This window comes from Aythya ferina (genome assembly GCF_964211825.1).
Source record: "Aythya ferina genome assembly, chromosome: 3".
Lineage (NCBI taxonomy): Eukaryota > Metazoa > Chordata > Aves > Anseriformes > Anatidae > Aythya > Aythya ferina.
Genome location: NC_140298.1, coordinates 47365657 through 47384202, shown reverse-complemented (window position 1 = coordinate 47384202; position 18546 = coordinate 47365657). Strand labels below are relative to the sequence as shown.

General features: G+C 37.3%; 1 protein-coding gene across 9 annotated transcripts in view; it reads left to right on the top strand.

The window, feature by feature from the left end:
• QKI (QKI, KH domain containing RNA binding) overlaps positions 1–18546 on the top strand; it is a 152534-nt gene that overhangs the window by 28216 nt on the left and 105772 nt on the right. For all 9 annotated transcript variants that reach the window (XR_014690878.1, XM_084512998.1, XM_084512999.1 and 6 more), the window contains exon 2: positions 9337–9479. Coding sequence is in view for 8 of the 9 variants with exons in the window: in XM_084512998.1 (XP_084369124.1) it covers positions 9337–9479 (143 nt within the window). In the remaining variant the exon portion in view is untranslated. The remainder of the gene's footprint in view (positions 1–9336; positions 9480–18546) is intronic.

The following is an 18546-nucleotide window of genomic DNA, read 5'->3' as shown; positions in this document are numbered from 1 at the left end:
TTGCCAAAGATTGACAGAATAACCTACATGGCCTTTCTGTTTTTGTCTGAAAAAACGGTCAGCGTCAGGATGCACTTTGGAAAGCAGGAAGGAGTGTAATGGTGCTTTCCAATAGTTGTTGTTAGTAGCTTTCATTGCCTGACTTCCTCTCAGTTCAAGCACAAACAAAACTGGCATTTAAGTAACTCAGAAATCAGAGATCAGGATCCTAGTTCTTCTCCACGGAATTCAAAACTGATTATTTTTAAGGGTCTAAAGCAGGAATTCATTTAAATTAGTTTGTTTAGCTTTAAAGGTTGTGAAATAGCATCTTGCCTTTTGGGTACTCCTTGCACATACTCATGGGATTAGGTTAGTGTGCGGGATTTCTGTGCTGACAGCGCGGGTTACGATGAGGATTAAGCTTTTGTTTTCTGAAGTGCTCAGTATGCTTTCTGAGTGAGTGCAGGTCTTACTTTATCTGGAGAGCATCCCATTCCATTCTGTAGTCGCTCAAGATAAATACAATTTATTTCATTTGCTGAAGATACCTGTAGAAATTGGTCAGCAGTTGACTTCATGAATGGGAGGGTTTGAATGTAGGTGATGTGGAACAGTCTTTCATGGGCACTGTATCCTCTGTTAGACAGTCTCTGGGAAGAGCAGCTCTGTTGTAGACCTTTCAGTCTGCATTGTTCACAGAGCGATTTCAAAAACATTAAGCCAGGGTAAAGATTTTTTGTTGTCTAGAAAATACCTGTCTGGTGAACTAAAAACATGGAAGTGTCCATTTGAGCTGATATTCTTAGCTGATTTTTTTCTTTCAAATGGCAACAAATAACACTTTTATTTAAATCTCATGGAATGGGTGGCTCCTTTCTTCTGTTCATGATCAGTAGATTGTGTTACTGCTGATTCTCCTGCATCAAAGGCATCTGAGTTGTTAATAATTGTGGTTAGTGAACGTTTGATTCCAGCTAATGGCTGGGAGGGGCAGGGGGAAACCAGAATAAATGTGGCAGTGTGGTGTATGCATAACCACGCTACTTGTAATTAACTATTTGGGCAACTTGCTGTAAAAGGAACCAGTTCTGTAATAATTAAGCCTCATATTAATGTGATCATCTAGATCCACTTCAAAGGTTGTGCTGTGCTGATGGACTTCACCTGTGGAAAAATTTTGGAAGGTGACACTGCTAATCTGACCCATGTTAGGAAACTTCCTAACAGGCAGGATGGTCTATGCTCACGTACTCTGAGGTACTGTGCAAGCTTGGTCTAATAGTGCTGACACTTAAAAAGATGAGTATTCTGGATTCATTTTCCTGATTTTTAATGCTGACTTTTGAAACACTGAATTTCTCTGACTCAGAAGTTTATTGTAGAGGTGCTGTTTTCTCTCTGCCAGCTAACGATTCACTTTGAGAATCTTTCAGTTCTGCAGAGGTACTCGTTGGGTGGGTGGGTAGTATGCATCAGCTGATAGATGATGTTAGCTGAAGATGGCAAGCAGACGGCCAAAAGGCTCATTTAACTCTCCAGTTAGGGACTTTGATTTTGATGTTGTTAAAGATACTTTTTGGAGCACAGTAGTGATAAGTGAGGAGACAAAGGACTTCACCTCACATATATAGCTTTTAGAGTTTACCAAGAGAAGGAGGAGACTAAATTTGGTCTTTTTAATTTTCTAAAGTTTGTATTGTATCAAATAACATAAATGCAAATTTTAGGAAGCGGCAACAGGTGCGTAAGACTGTTCTTAATTTTCTAGTTTATGTCAGTGTTCAAACATGCTCCGAAACAAAAATGCTGATGTATGAATGTTTGTCAGAAGTGGCCTGTTTTCTGCAAAGCATCTGTTTTCTCCGCTTCAGTGCTTCTTGATCATGTTTCTCTAAATCTTGGGTTTTCCTCTGTATTAGTTTCTGAAGGAAAGGCAAGAATCTTGTTTGCCTAATGCTCAGGCATTTCTCTGATAAATGGGTGAATAGAGTAAATGCCTGTGCCAACATTTTAGTCTCTGTACTGATGATGCATGTTGGGTGCAGGTCCCTGTGGCACAACATTAAAAATTACTTGGTTCTTTGCTAGCGCTGCTATTCCTGCTGCATCAGCAGTAGCAGCAAACAGCAGTAGCGCTAACAGTGAAGACTGTTAAAATTGTGATGAATAAAAACAACTATTTCTTTGCCAAGTAAGCGTATTAAAACTGCTAGATTAGAAAACACGAGTTGTTTTACACCAATAATAAAGCACTTAAAAGCTTTCTTTTGACATTTATACAAAGAGAAAAGATGAGCATGCTCTATTTGCTTTTGAAATCAGTTTGATGAAACTTACAGCTGCCCAAAACAGAGAGTTTTGCAGGATCTTCTAGCAAAAGAAATGAGTGAATTTTGATGCTGAGCTACTGACAAATTGTTGAAAGTGCTGACCACTTACTGTTGGAGTGACAGTTTAATCATCAGAAAAGTACTGCTAGATTGAGCTCAGAGGAACAAAAGAGAAGAAATTAAAGTTTTCACAAGGCATTAAAGGATGAGTTGAAATCTGAAATGTAAGTGTGTGTGTGTGAGCCTGCTGCTTGAATGTCCTATGCCATGTTCTCAGTGGCGATGCCAGAATTTACAGGTTGTTCTTCATTTCTTCTGAGATGAGGTGCTGGTGAACTTAGTGCGCAAATGCGAGTGTCACTTTTTTTTTGGGCTCTAGTTCTTATTTTGCACGGTAAGTTGTACTAAAATTTGCTATGTGCTGTGTCAACAAGGGAGTGGAGAACATTACCACGTGTGTTATTTTGTAGTTTGCACCATCAGAACACTTTCAAGTCCATCTGTCTTTAGAAAATTTTCAATGAGAGCAGAATATGATAGGTATATACTTTTTGCTTTTTTTCCTCTGTTTTAGCTAAGTTATTTCAGGTGCTTTGTTTGCAATATTATTGGATACTGCTTGAAGTAAGCAATATATTACAGAAGGCTAGTTGGAAGTTGATAGGTTTCAAAAATAAAGGCATCTAGTTGCATCTACTTTATGGGTAGAGCTTTAATGGAACATTATGGAATGGGTTGTCTGTCATGATAAACCCTGGATCCAAATTCACTGAATTTAGGTATTTCCAAAAGCTAATCTGTAAGTCTGAATGTTTGTAACGCTTTTGTTGACCTGATTGAAAAATAATTGAAAAAAATGTATTATTTAAATACCTGCATGTATTAAAACAACAACAAAAAATGCACATTTTTTAAACAAGAAAAAATTTATAAACAAATTTTAAACAAATATATTGTTTTAAATACCTGAGTTGATGATCTAGCAGGAGTTACGCAGTAAAAAGACTTTACAAAAATAACTTTTGCACACACCTGTATTTCACATTAAAAAATAAAGTAAGTTTTAGTAGGAAGGAATGTGAATCAGTTGTTTTCCCAGCCTGCCCTCCCAGCTCAGTGAATGCAGATCAGCACATGAATTTGAGGGGAACTGTTGAAATACTCTCTAGCAGCTTTCAGAATTTTTAATCTTTCACAAAAATTATTGTGGAAATACTGAAAGCATTGTTTGCACTTGTTCTTAGTGTCATGGTCTGTAAGAACGATCTTTTCCTGTCTAACGACATAAAATTATGCCATGCTTCAAAGTTTGGTGGCATTGATATGTCAGGCATAACTTGATTTCTGTGAGCAGATACAAACCTGAAACTTGGATCTATGCATCACTAAGACCCAAGAACCGTACATGTTTTTAGCCATATAAACATAGCTTTTTTTCCTCACTCTTCTTTTTAAACATTTAACTTCTTTAAATTTGCTCATATCTTTTTTTTTTTTTTTTTTTTGTGAAACCAGCTGATGATTGAGAATCTTCAAGTTTGTGGAACTCTGCTTCCTCAAGAAAGCATGGTGATTTGAGTCATAAGATGACAAATATTTGATTACTTCTGGATTTTTTTTCTGTTGACTGTTCCACTCCCATTTGCTGTGCATTGTAAAAATTGAGAATGACAGAAGTGGCTCTTCTGTGACAGAAATGTTAAATTCTGTGTGCAATGAAGGCTTGTGTTGTGTTAGACTTCGAAAAGGATCGTAGCCTGAGAGCTGCGTTGATTCAGTTGTCTAAATGTCAGTAGTTAAACTGAGCAAATTAACCTCAGAATATTTGTTTCAGTTCTTCAAATTCTAGTTTAAACTGCAGTGAGGAATTTGTTTAAAAACAGTGCGTAGGTCTGATTTTTTTCCCAAAAGATAAAGCTTTATAATTCAGAAGTCCTCATAATGGAAAATTCCATGGCTGTAGGCACTGCAGGTAAGGGTGGTTTGCAACTCAGAAAAGGATGTGAGAAGAAGTTGAACCTTTTCAGTATTTTTCTCTGGGAATCTGCTTGCTAAGTGGTTGAAATTAACCAATTTTCCTTTGCAGTACAACAGTCTTAAGCACCCGTGTAGTCCCTTTTACTCAAAGGGTATGTTCATTGACAGCTGAGAAGCAGTAACTTTTCGGTGGCTCTTAATGTGGTGACAAACATTCAACTGTACACAGTCCTTCCTGTACTCAAGAGCAGGAAGAAACGTTTGTCATTAAGTATCATGAAGTCCAACAAGTATGCATCTGCAGACAAATAGAGTTGGTTTAAACAGTGGGTCGTGCCTTGGGTCACGTCTTAGGTATTAGAGAGTGAAAAATGCTATCACTAAATGAGGGAAAGAAAAGATTACTTGTAGTTTTAAGGGACATAGGGAAAAAATGTTTTTTCTGGGTCAAAACGTGTCGTTGCCACCATAGGTGACTATGTCATGCCACATTAAAGTGGAGCAAGGTAATTATATTGAAACCAGTTTGTCTTTTTCTGAGCCTATTCCTCTACTGTCCTGCTGTGAGCAAGGCAAATCTGTCATTTACTGCTGAACTTAAGTCACTTTAAAAGTACAAAAAAGACTTGTTAAAGGTTAATAACATGGATTTTGCAATTCTCCATCAGAGGTCTTGCTTGCAGAAGAGATGGGTACTTAAATCTTTTCAAAGGGAGGTGTAGTTGTGCATTTGTAGAGCTTATGGTTTTTGGAGGTATGGTGAAGCTGCTGTATGCTTTTTTTTAGCCGTATCTGCTGTTATAATTAAGTATCTCTCCTTACTAACTCACTTAAATCCCTAGAGTGTTATAGAACATAATTACCACTACGGTGTTAAGATAGAGATAAAGTAGTTAGAATTGTGCTTAGATGTTGACTTTGAAAATAAAGCCTGCCTTATTTTTGAATCAGTTGGCTCCCTGTGAGGTACTCTGGTGCAAGAATTTGTAAAGAATTGTAAACGTGGAGAAGCCAAAGCCTTGCATGTAAATGTGTAAAGTGTGATGCCACGAGACACGTGCCGAAGAAACTTTTGAGAAGCTGAGACACCTGTTTGGTAGTGTGTAAGAAGTGACGTGAAATAAATCTAAATAAAAAGCTGTTTACTTGAGTTCCTTTACTTGAGTTTTTTCTTTGATTTGTTGTTGAACTGATTTAAAAAAAAAAAAAAAAAAAAAAAGAGAGAAGTAGTGCTGTGTGGAAGTGACCTTCCTACTTGTGCAGTCTTCCTGTTCTCAGATTTTTAAGTATTTCAGAACAGAGTGAAACTGATACTAGCTAGAGGCAAAAGGGGAGCTTGTAGCGCTTCTGACATGCCGCCGATAAGTGTTCTGGAACCTTCCTGTGCTTACAACAGGCTCTTGTTGGAGGTGCTGAAAATACAGGAGTAAAGCAAAGCTGGCAGTAGAACTGCTTACAGTGACTGGCAAAGTTGCAAGAGAGTCAAAAGTCTATGTAAAGCTTGCATTTGGTTTAATGAAGAAAAAGAAAGATTGTATAATCAAAATTCTATACTTTGAGTATGGGCATGAAGGCTGTTAGGATAAGAGGTTCGATAAGGTAGAAGCAGGTAGATGATAGATCTGCTGTTAGTCATAAAGGGGGGGAAGTCTTGAAGATGTGTGAGTTTAGACGAACCCACGTGCAATGTGGAGCAGCTAAATAACCTCCAGAGTTCAGTATTTGTGAGAGTGCTTGCGATAGGCTGGACTAACACGTTAGATGGAAAATAGATTGCATTTTGTTAATAGTTAAAAACCAATGATGCGAAGGAAATCAGCAGAATGAGAGAACGGGTGAGCATGAGCTTATAATTTAAGCAGTAGCCCTTCAGTTCTTTCAAATAGCAGAGAAGTGAAAGGAAGCTACCAGACAACAGCTTCACAAAAGGGCAGTTCAGAGACCTGATCAGCAGTTGAAGAAAAAGTGGAAAACATTTGTTATTTTACCTATTGCTCCTGAATATCTTTCTGAAATCTTAATAAAAGTGTCTGAGGCAAGAGTGAAGATAAAATGTCAAGGAGAGGAAACCACAGCCTATGGTGACAATGCTGAACTGATGCAGCTGACTGCAGCTATCCCTGTCCTGATGTTTGTTAGTATTTGCAATGGCTTGAATGCTGGGGGAGAAGACAACCCTAGCTATGCAAAGACAAGAAAACTTCAGGTGCCTGGTCCTGTAGTGGAGTTGAAGACCCTGCGTTGATAGGCGTATTAGCTATATGTAACACGAAGCATGATAGATGGGTTGGGTTTCTTTCACAAAAGCCAGAGTTTGGCAGACTGCCTGGGTGTGTTCTGAATGGCTGGATCTCATCTGCCACAGCTGTAATTTGCAAGGGAAAGATTAAAATACATGTTCTTCCTGTGCAGACAAGAATATCCAATGTTAGTTCTTAATTTAAAGTGAAATCACAGAATGGTTTGGGTTGGAAGGGACCTTGAAGGCCACCCAGTTCCACCCCCTGCCATGGGTAGGGACACCTCCCACCACACCAGCCTGGCCTTGAGCACCTTCAGGGATGGGGCATCCACAGCTTCTCTGGGCAGCCTGTGCTAGTGCCTCACCACCCTCTGAGTGAAGAATTTCCTCTTAATACCTAATCTAAACCTGCCTTCTTACAGATTAAAGCCATTCTCCCTTGTCCTATCCCTACACTCCATGACAAAGAGTCCCTCCCCAGCTTTCCTCTAGGCCCCCTTTAGGTACTGGAAGGCTACAGTAAGATCTCTCTGGGGGCTTCTCTTCTCCAGGCTGAACAACCCCAACACCCTTAGCCCCTCTTCATCGGGGAGGTATTCCAGCCTTGGTCATCTTCGTGGCCCTCTTCTGGACTTGTTCTAATATATCCATGTCTTTCTTGTGCTGGTGGCCCCAGAGCTGAATACAAGGCTCCAGGTGGGATTTCAAGAGAGCTGAGCAGATGGGGACAATCACCTCCCTCACCCTGCTGGCCACACGTCTTTTGATGTAGCCCAGGGTATGGTTGGCTTTTTGGGCTGCAGGCACACATTGCTGGCTCACGTTAAACTTCTCATCAACCAATATTCAGTGCAACTACTACATAGCTGCCAAATATAAATAAAAACAACCATGTTGCTTCTTACGCTTCAAAACTTAGGCAGACAGCCTAGCCTGTTCCAGTGTAGTATAAGTTAATGGAAAATCTGAAGAGAATGGAAAGGAAACCAAGTTTGCCAAAAGATAATAATATTTGTTCAAAGAGATGTGCTAAAGAACTTCTTTATATACTGCAGCCAGTATAAATACTGCTTGGAGTTCTGAAGATTTTGCGCCTGTTGCCAAAATTGTCAATGCAGAAGAAGCTGTGGATTTTTCCTTGAGCTATGATTATGTGATGATGAAATTTGTGTTCTCCATTCTAAACAGGTGTTAACCACCAAATCATTATACAGTGTACATGATTGAGTATGTCAGTTTCCAGTGGAGAAACAACTTGTTCTTGAATATGCCGAGTACGTGTGTTAAAATTAATTCAGAATAATTTGGTTGAGAACTAGGTCTGCGGCATATGAGAAATCCATTTGTCATTTCTCAGGCCCCCCTCCCCCCTCTCCTGGCTCCTGAAGTGGTAGAATCTCAGCTATAAATCACTTGGCAGAAAAACTTGATTATGAAACAGAAATTCCTTTAATCTTTTGTTTGCTGCTAGAGTTTAAAGTGACTTCTCGTTTCTGTGGCTTCCTGTGATCAGATTAAAACAAAATTTCTCTCTTTCTTTCTCAGTTTTATTTTAATTCCGAACATTTTGTGAGCAGTTGTAATAATTCTGACTAAAAGAATGGAATTATTGATGTCTGGTTTTACTTTACAACCCCCGCTTTCATGTCTTAATTTTACTGCTTTTGGAGCAATGCCTGTTTAGATGTTAGCTTTTGGTTTGGAACTTGTGTGGTGCATCACTGCAAAGTAGTCCTTCAGTAATGCTGGAATAAACCAATTGAGGATTTTTATACTAGTTGTAGTTTAGTTACGAACTATTTTGTTTTACTTTTATAGTGGTGATTTAAAATCTAGTTTTAACAGCTCTAGAAATGAAATACGAAGTTGTAAAATATACTTGGTTAAATAAGGGAAGACTTTGTCTATTCTGAAATTAAAATTCAGTGAAATTAACCAGTGTTTGAGCTAAATTATCTATTTTAACAATCTTGTTTATATTTGGTCTACTGTATTTCACAACATCTGTAGGCGTATGTAATGCAGGTGCAATTGGTAGAGACAGTACTTAGAAATCCGCTTCTGACATTCCCTAGTGACACTGAGGAGTTTTTAATTATTTTGTAATGAAGAAAGAGGATTTTTTTTTATGTCCTTATCTGTTTGCTTATATAGGCCCAGCTCTCTGATACCATACTTCTCGACTTCTTCATCATCATACCAAGGGCAGCCAGTAGGACTACTTGCTAGTTTGTTGTCAAGTTGTGTGCTCAGTGACTGCTTCCTTGAGCTGGTGGATGCCTCGTTGCTCATGTGCGCTGTTGCGTTTCCAGCTGCTATGGATGAGCTAGCAAGTATTACTGTATAGCTGCATTTTTGCATTTATTATTATTTTTTTTAGTGTTGGGTGAGGATTTTTTCTCTGCCCTCCGCCCCATTTTTTCTCTGACCATTCCTGCCCTCCTTCTCCTCCCAACCCAACACGCCCCCTTTTTTCTTACCAGAGGCCTTAAAATAACAAATATACAAATTACTATTTTTATACACTTTTAAAATCGTGAACAATTTTGTGAGTTTTCAGGAGCTGCAGTTGACTTTTACTTGAATAGCTGAATTTCATAAACAGGGATGAGTAGGCAGCAAATTTACAGACATGGATAAAACACTTAAGATGGCGGCTGCAAAAAAAAAAAAGTTTTTGTTACAGTCATGCTCATTAAAAAAGAATAAACTGTCATTTTAATTTTTCCCATATCTTAAGATTGTCATGCTAGATTATAAACTGTTACTGTATTTAATACATAATATACGTTTTTCCCCCCACAGAAATTAGCAGAGTACGGAAAGACATGTATAACGACACATTAAATGGTAGTACGGAGAAGAGAAGTGCAGAATTACCAGATGCTGTGGGACCTATTGTACAGTTACAAGAGAAACTATATGTGCCTGTAAAAGAATATCCAGATGTAAGTATATCTTTTTAGTCCCTAAATTTATATTTTGATCCTTGTGGTCTCTGTGTAAATTTCCTGTGATGCCACCCTTGGATCACCCTGTATTGCTTTTGACAAGGTACCTCTTAGAGAAGCTGTATATGTAATGCTTGGTGGCTTGGTACATAGTAAAGAAAAAGGTGAGTGGTTGAAGATTATCTGGGTTATAATTCAATATATTTAAGGTCTGAATTATCTTGTTTGTTCAGTACAGTCAGTTGTGAGACACACTGTAGTGAGTTTTATGAGGAAAGTAGCTTTTGGGACAGTGTACGTTGCTCCTGGTATATCTCTAAAAGTCAGTAGTAGCAGTGCCTAGAGACCCATAAGAAGTCTTCTAGAGATGGTGCTTACCATTTGTTCCATACCTGTGTAGCCAGCTCTATTGCATATAGAAGTTTATTTGTTTTCCCCAGTGCTCCCTCCCCCTCCCCCCAAGTGAAACGGCTTGCCTACATTCAGCTGTTACAGTCTCCAGTGGGTCCAAGTGCTCTTTTGTACCTGTATGGTTTTGAGGGAGAATGGTTTTGTTCTAGAAAGAAGTATTTGGAATTCTCCTGTCTGAATGATTTCTTAAAAGAGTTTGGAAAAATAGTCCCATCAAAACGTACCCCAACCGTTTCCACTGATCACGGACAAGATAAGAAATTATGTTACTCCTCCATCATAGAGGAATGCAGGGTTCAAATGAATCATTTGCACATTGAAATTGAATAAAGCCAAGGAAAGAGCAGAACAGCAAAGAATGCAGGTAACACTTGCATATTTCTTGGCTTTCTTTGTATGATTATTGGATTCAGCTCTCCAAATTGGCCATTATTATTTTAATGCTGCTTAGAATGTTACAAGTCTTTAAGTAAAACCTCATGCCATAGTTCACTGAGAAAATTAAATGCAGGTCACTACTCAGAACTAACGTTCAGATAAATGCCTCCTTTCCCTTTTTAGTCTTCTCCAAGTTGTTCTGTTGCCTTTGAGATCAAATACACATACTAGGAAAAATGTTCAAAGAATTTGCATTGTCAGTGCAAAGTCTCTCTTCCCTTCCCTTTTTTTTATTCCTCAATATTAAATGTATACATATGTGTACGTGCATATCCCCACCCATGCTAAAGACACCATTTCTTTTGGAACTCCTTGGAATTCTTGAGAGGAACTGTGTAATGTGATTGTTCTGTAAAATAATCTGACCAGCTTTTTGCTTAAATAACTGTATATGTCTTGTATTACTTTTGTAATGTGTTGTATTACTTTTTGGCTTTTTAAAACATAGCTTAGTTGTTGAAATCTTTTTGTTAAATAACTTCACAATTCATCCTTTGTGAATAACTACCTTAGTTATCAGTTGCAGTTTTTACAGAACTTGATGCCTTCTGTACTGGGATCATGGGGTAGAAGGAAGAGAATGGGGTTTTATTTTCTGTAACTATAATTAAGCATTTATTCCAGAAATCAAGGGTGCAGTAGCTCAACGCTTGGCTGACAGTTAATTACCAAATATAACGTAAATAAGCAGGGAAAAGTGAGTTAGTAGTTACTGTCAAAACACTTGTCTAACTTTGGGTGTAGGATTTCTTGATTCTGTGTGCAAGAATTCTTTTGTGAAGAAAGTCCTTGAAGTTGTCAGTATTTCATTAAATTCTTGCAAATTAAGAAGTCAGAGAGTGCTCTATATACATGTGGCATGCAGTAAAAAGATGGTTGGTTCTTGTGAGATAGTGTGAAATATTTAGTAGAAAATGTGCAACTTTTGTTGCTACTTTTGGCTTGTTACTCTAAAAATATTCAAACTAGCTTAAATATTCTGATGTTTTTGAGCTTGTTTCTGTCTTTAAACCAGGAAAAGAATAGTAAGTTTTGGGTTATGAAGACAGACCTCTCAAGGTTAATTTGACCCTTTGGACAATCCTGTGCTTGAAGAAAGAAATTCTTTGTTCGTTGAAGCACTGCTTATTTCACACATGGTGGCATCAATGAGTAAAACTCTCCCCAGCCATGCTAGGTGTCATTAGGGATTATTAACCTATCACTTCCACTTTTTAGGAGTAGAATGTGCTTTTTTTTTTTTTTTTTTTTGTAGGTTTTGAGTATCGTGGTACTCAGCAATTTAGACTTGAGTGGGGAGTCAGGCCCAGCATTTTTTCCTGACTATCTACCTGTTGTCCATATTTGTTCCTGGCTACTCAAAATGAGATCTAAGCAGCCTCAAAAATTAGTTAGTCAACTAGGATATGCCCATATGTACAAGAACAGTTGTTAACCCCTTTCTAACATCCTTTGTGCAAGTTAGAAATGAAATATCCTTCTTTGCATTCAGGTCAGTAATGTCCAGAAGGTCTGGAGTATGATCATTGCAACTTGTCTTAAAGAATGTGAAATTCACTTGTAAAGATAATTTCACTGATGACAATTGTAATAGCACAGTGTCACTTTACACTTTACTCATATCTAGCAAATGCTTTAGTTGTGATTGGATACAGGAAAGACATGCTGTGCAGACTATCAGTGAGTTTGTCCGATTAAATCCAGTTAATTTTTTTCTGTTGCCATCATTCTCTTGGAACTGATGATCTTTTATACCTTATCAAGACATAAAGATGGATAACCCTAAAGGTTATTTGAAGGGTAAAGAGAAACTGGTTTCTGATGTAATTGAGTGATTTAATTTTTTTTTTAAACAGAGGCAAAAATAGACATCAGTAAACTCTTGTGGTACTCTAATAAAACTCTATTCTGGTAAATATTTTTAACTTGTTTTAAGCATCTAGTTTAGTTGTCTGTAGTGGATACTGAATAAGTGCTGTAGTGTAATTTTGTACACACAATCCTAAATTAACCATGTTGCATGAAAGTAGTGGTCTGTCATCAGTTTAAACAAACGTGCATATCTTGTATGCATTTTGTATGTATAAACATTCAACTATATATGTGTAAAAGATGAAACAGCGAATTTTCATAGCCTCTATCACTTTGATGCTGTTCAGCTGTTTCAGTACGTATGCAGAGGAAGCATTACATAAACTTGAGTTATGTAGCTAAAATAGGTATATGATCCTCTATAGTCTCTTAATACACACTCAAAAAAACGAATTTTTGAGTATTTTTAACTAGCTTTCAGTCTAAGACCATAGTTGACGCAAAATTAAACCTTCCAAACTTGGTAGTCTGAAACAACCAGCATTTTTAAAATGCCTCTGCATTTTTACTTCTGTACTAATGCTTGAAGGGCATGCAAAAACCTTACTAAAAATAGCTAATTTTCTTTTGTATGTCATGTTAATGAGGAGGAGTTTTCTGTGATATAATAACAGCCTGGTAAGTTGCGTAACTGGGGTGATCTGATGTGAGGCTTGTTATTTTCAGTGCATGCCACAATAATGAAGCTGAATATATTATTTTGTATATATTGTTTTTTCTTGCATCCTTGGCAAGTGTTTGATCTTTATGGAATTTTTAGATTTTTTTTCTCAAATTGAGATTTGAGCTACATAGCTTTTCTGAACCATTTGCATGCTCCAGAAATGTATGAGGAATTGTGTACAATGCACCTGGAAGATTAGATTCTGTTAGTTGTCCATAATTTGTCCTTCAGTTAGAAATGCGTTCTAGCTACAATTAAATGTTTGTATCTTAATTTAACTCTTTGTTATAGTTTGAAGGCATTTCTAATTCATGGGAAAATATATTCCGTCAGAACTTTAAAGAAGAAAAATGTTAAGGAAATTATCAAGCTCTTAGCATAACCACTGTTGTGCTTCCATTTTGTTTGTGGGTAAATAGTTAATACTGTCTTTAGCATTTCTTATGCTTCAGATAAATGATTCCTTTTCTTGAATTTCCCTAAAGAGCTGAGACTAAACTTTGCCTGATATCAATTTAAACAGTTTTTGGAATTAGTACCCACAAATATTGGACTGAATAAATGTTTTTTTCTATTACAATCATGGCTTTATTATTAATAAATGCCCTGTTAGCTCTGATTAATGTGAAATTCTCTGTTGGAACTCTTCTGTGCCTCTTCAGTATAAATGTAAGAACTCAGTAATTATCGCATCTGAAGTAGCATGTCCTTTGAGTATACTGAAGCTCAAAGGCCAGCAGTGATAAACAGCTTGTGCGTACTTTCTGACCATTTTAGTTAAAACTGTTTAATTAGTACAACAGAATCATGAACACAGGGATTCATTTTACTATGGGGAACTTACTGACAAAACATTTAAATCCTTTTTCAATTTGGTAATATCAGAGTTTAATAGCATCCCTAATAATGGATTAGGAAAATGATAACATCCTCTTTATTTATTGTTCTGATTCTTTTACTTAAGCTCTTCATTCCCTAATGATAAATAGGGAAGGAGGCTAAAAAAGCTGGCCTCATTTACCCTTGCAATAGGAAAGAAAGAGGGAATATAACTGTTCTTTCTAAATAAATTTAATCTATAGAGTAACCAGCAGGGCTTGAGGAAGATTTAGCAAAAGGTCAACTACTGATAAAACTACCATATGTATTTGAAGAAACTAAAATAATTTGATTGCTGATTTCCAGTCCGAATGAGATATTTGGAACAATATTCCTTTACAAATAGCAAGGGGGTTAAAAGTTATTTTTGAGTCGGAACTTCTCATGTTTATGAGGTTTTGTGGTCTCTAGTTGCAAGCGATACGTAATAGATTCAGTGAGAGAAGGTCCCCTTTGTTTAGATAACAGCAAAAATGAGATCTGCCTTAGTATTTATTTGTATGAAGGTTTTTCTCCCTCTATACCTAACATTTTATTGGATATGTTTCCATTACTGACAATTTGATCTCCCCCATTGAAAGGTAATTTTCTTCTAAGTCTTTGTACATACTTGATAGAATCATAGACTCATAGAAGCATTAAGGTTGGAAAAGACCTCCAAGATCATCGGGTCCAACCATCTCCCTACTACCAATGTCACCCATTAAACCATGTCCCGAAGCACCAGGTCCAACCTTCCTTAAACACCCCCAGGGACGGTGACTCCACCACCTCCCTGGGCAACCTGTCCCAGTGCTTGACTGCTCTTTCTTAGAAGAAATGTCTCCTCATTTCCAACCTGAACCTCCCCTTGCACAACTGGAGGTGCTCAAGAATATAGACAAGATTTAAAAATAAAGGGAAAAAAAAAAACCACCTTTCTTCTGTAGTTTCTGATGGTAATACTCCAGGCTCAACTCACCACTACCAATGAACTTAGTCCATGTGTCATCCTTCTGAGAGTTTTCTTTCCCTTTTAACTATGAGAACATTAAGAGAACGATTGACAAATTATTACACAGTGATTTATCTGTTAATATGCTTATTACTATTTTAGTATTTCAGATTTTATTAACTATTTGCAGATGTTCTGCTACATAAAAGAAATGGAAGATGCGGAGGGGACTGTAAGACAAATGAAAACTTAACAGCACCTGCTTTGGTTAGGGACAGTGTTGTAATTAACATTTTTTAAAGTAAATTTAGAAACCTGGGAGAAGAAACAAGTTGCATCCAGTACCGGTAATAAAACTGAATATATTTAGGTTTGGTGCATTCTTGTCACAGTGATGCTTGTATTAGCAACTTCTTCATATTAACATCATAGGATTGAACTTGTAGTTGTGTCCAGCATGTATATGCCACTTATGCTAGGAAGTAGTGGATTGTTTTTCTCGTTTAGTCATTACCCAGGTCCAGCTGACAAAGGTAGGAGTCCTCTAATCTGACACAGCTAGCAGTAGAAATTGGGTACCTTCTGTATACTGTGGATGGAAGGAGGGGCAATGACATACTAAAGGATGGTAGGCTAGAAGGTGACTCCAGGCAGTACCTACATACCAACTGTTTTATCAGTGGATTAAGTGCCTAAAATTAGACTTGAGTCAAAATAGTTATTTAGTTAAAAATAAATCCATCTCATTCAAATCGGTTAACTATGATGGTTGCAAGGGATGTTTTGAACTGAACTTTTTGAAGAACAACTTAAGACCTTGCCGTCAACTTCTGTCGTGCTTGTTTTAGCTTGCGCAGTGCCTTTCATTATGGCTGGTCTCTCAATTGTAATTGTCTCTGTGGAGTTAGGCTTTCAATGGGCAATTTATTTGATCAGAGCTGTCATCTTAATACCCTCTTTTGTTTGAATGTTCTAGAGTTCTGTGCTTCATGTGCATAAATATTTTTATTTCATGGACTGCAAAAATATTTGGGTGCTTTGCTTCATTTGGTCATCTGTTTCAGCTTTTAACTTTTGTTAGTTTGTATACGGTTCCTATTTCTGAACTGTTTTCCCTCAGTACTTCTACATTTTTTATTTAGTATCACTCACAAGACTAAAAACACGAATTGTGTGCAAATACTTCAGACAGTTCAGACCATAATGAAAGGTGGATTATGGCGCCATGGAGATTTGTGCAATATTGATAGTGTTTTTCATTGGGTTTTGTTCCATCTGTTCTTTCAGATGTTATCAGAGTAGAGAGAGGTTTTATACAGAGAGGAGGAAGTGCTTCAGAATGGTGTTTTTGCTTGCTCTTGTGAATGTCAGGTACGCTTGTGTACACCTGCAGAGCTTGTTGGTAGTTATTTTGTGAATTGATATCTTGTGTGCTTTAACTAGGATTGGGGAATGCAGTAAACATGGAAATACACTCAGAGGAGCTAAAAACAAATTTTAAAGAACAAGGTAGAGCTGTGTTTAAAGTACATATGTGGATTTACTCTTTAGGCAGCAGAATCTCTAGTAGATGCACTCAATTCTGTTGCTTATTCCTAGAATAAATCCACAAGCCTTTTGGGTGCATATTAATTTAGAAGTCATTTAAATAAGGTCATGAACTATTTTCTTTCTTTTTTTTTTTATGAGGTAGTACTTTTAAAAGTGTATTTTACTAGTCAAGGAAAATTCTTAGTGTAAAGTTACATTTAGAGCATTCATTCTTACTCGAATTCAATACATAATTTGTCATAATTGTGTTTTTCTGTATTTGCATCTCATCAGTGTTGGTCAGTTGGCCTCTCTCCATGGTTCTTACTGGGTGGAAGATTGTACACAAATTCCAGCTTGAGGAGTAAGCTTTCTATTTAGATCTTTGCTTTCTTCTTCCCTGTTTTGTTTTTTATCCTAGGATCCTAGGAGCTGTTGTTTACCTGGGTTAGTTTTGAACATTTGGCTTTACAATAAAAATCAAATGCTACCTCAGTAGATATTCCTGCATGGGAGACAGTTTGTTTGGCTAGTAGGTATTCATCTCTTGGTGTATGTATCTACTCAATTCATTTAGTTTCTTCTGTTTTTAAAGCCAGTAGTTGGACTTTGTTTCAATTACTTTGACATAACATTGGTGTACACTAACCTTTTATGTTTTGTCAAGTCATTCCGCCCCCCCCCAAACAGTATAACAGTCTAATTCTGTGAAAGCTCCAATTTCCTTCTGAAACTTCCTGAACTTACTTTAAAAGTGTCTGTTATTTTTCTTCCATATGCAGTATTTAAGAAAAATAATGCTGTTTGATGGCACCAAATTCCTTTTTACACTGTGCTTACATTCATTTTAATTGTCTCTTACTTACAAAGTATTACGCCCCCTGTCCAGCCAGGAAGGCTGGATGTCCATCCAGTTGTCTTTGGTCATCACTCAGCATTTGGGTTAAAGTTGATGGGGTTGGTTGACAGCCTTTTTTGTATATTTTGTTTTTTATCCAGTGGCTTTTATTTCTGTAGGGTGCTGACACGTACTTAATCAGTATATTTTAGGTATTTGGTTTTTAAACAGTCAAAACTTACTGACCTGAAAATTCAAGTTTGTCCTGAGTGTGAGCATTATGACCTGTAGTATCAAAGGACCCTTTTTACCTTGTGTTACCTTGTTGTTAGTGGTAGAGGGACCGCTTCCTCCGGAAAGACGATCAGTAGAGTTGACTGAAAATAGTCTTAAATATGTAGCAGTTTCTCAGTCGTGTTATCTCTCCCCCCCCCCATCCCCAAATTGCAGATGACCTGCGAAAGTGAATGCCGCGTGAAATGGCTCTTAGTGTAGCAAATTTAGTATCATGATTAGTAGAAACAACAAATCAGTCTTCATTTAATGAATACTGATGATAATTAATATCTTAACTCAAATCAGCATATTAAACTTCTGGGTCATGTAGTTTAACATATTTGGTTTGAATTTTGTAGTTGGAAATCATTTGACAGGATTTGATTACATCACTTGTATTAAAAGGAAAGCAAAAAACTGTCACCCAACACAAATACTCTAGTAGTGTTTCTTGGGCTTTGATCTGAGATTTTTGAAGATAGGCCAAAATAAGATTTTTTTTTAATTTTTTTTTCCTTATTTCCATGACTGTAAGTGGTTGTACTTGAAACCTGGAAGGTTGTAATCAGTGGCTTGTGAGTCTTTCTGGAGGATTTCAATTTTTTTCAGGAAAACGGTGGATGCACAGATCGAATAAGGGAGACCTGTAAATCTGGCTTTGTAGCATGAATAGGTGTGCAAGGCAACTTACAGTACAGAGATGCACACTATTGCAGGCAGTTAAATTAGTGTGTGAACCTGAAATGCATCTCAGAGCTTTATGGTAAGTCTTGCTTGTCCCTTTTTCTCCTGTGGTAAATGAGGTAGTTCCTCTTGCCATGAACATGTGCAGCATCAGTCTCCTTTGACTGATGGGCATCGTCACAGAATATCCCTTTGTCTCTCTACTTTTAAAAGCTCCTGGGTAAAAGGCAAAAGCTAGTTAAAAATGAATCCCAAATGTAACAGTTGCTGATGTACTGCTATTTCAGTAGCAGCAAATGTCTGGGATAATGGTTGCAATACTACAATATGCAGAGGTGCTGTTGTAACTAATGCCAGCCTTACCTGCTGCTCTGTACTGCTTGATGCTGGCTGAAGTAGGCAATTCTGTGGTGTAGATGTGGTGAGACTTGCGCCTTTAAATGCTCCTGATTGATTGGCCTTTTTAATGTGTTACGGGCCCTTTTCCGCTCCTTTGTCTATGTATTCCCTTCTTACACATGAAGCAAAGAGTTGATGT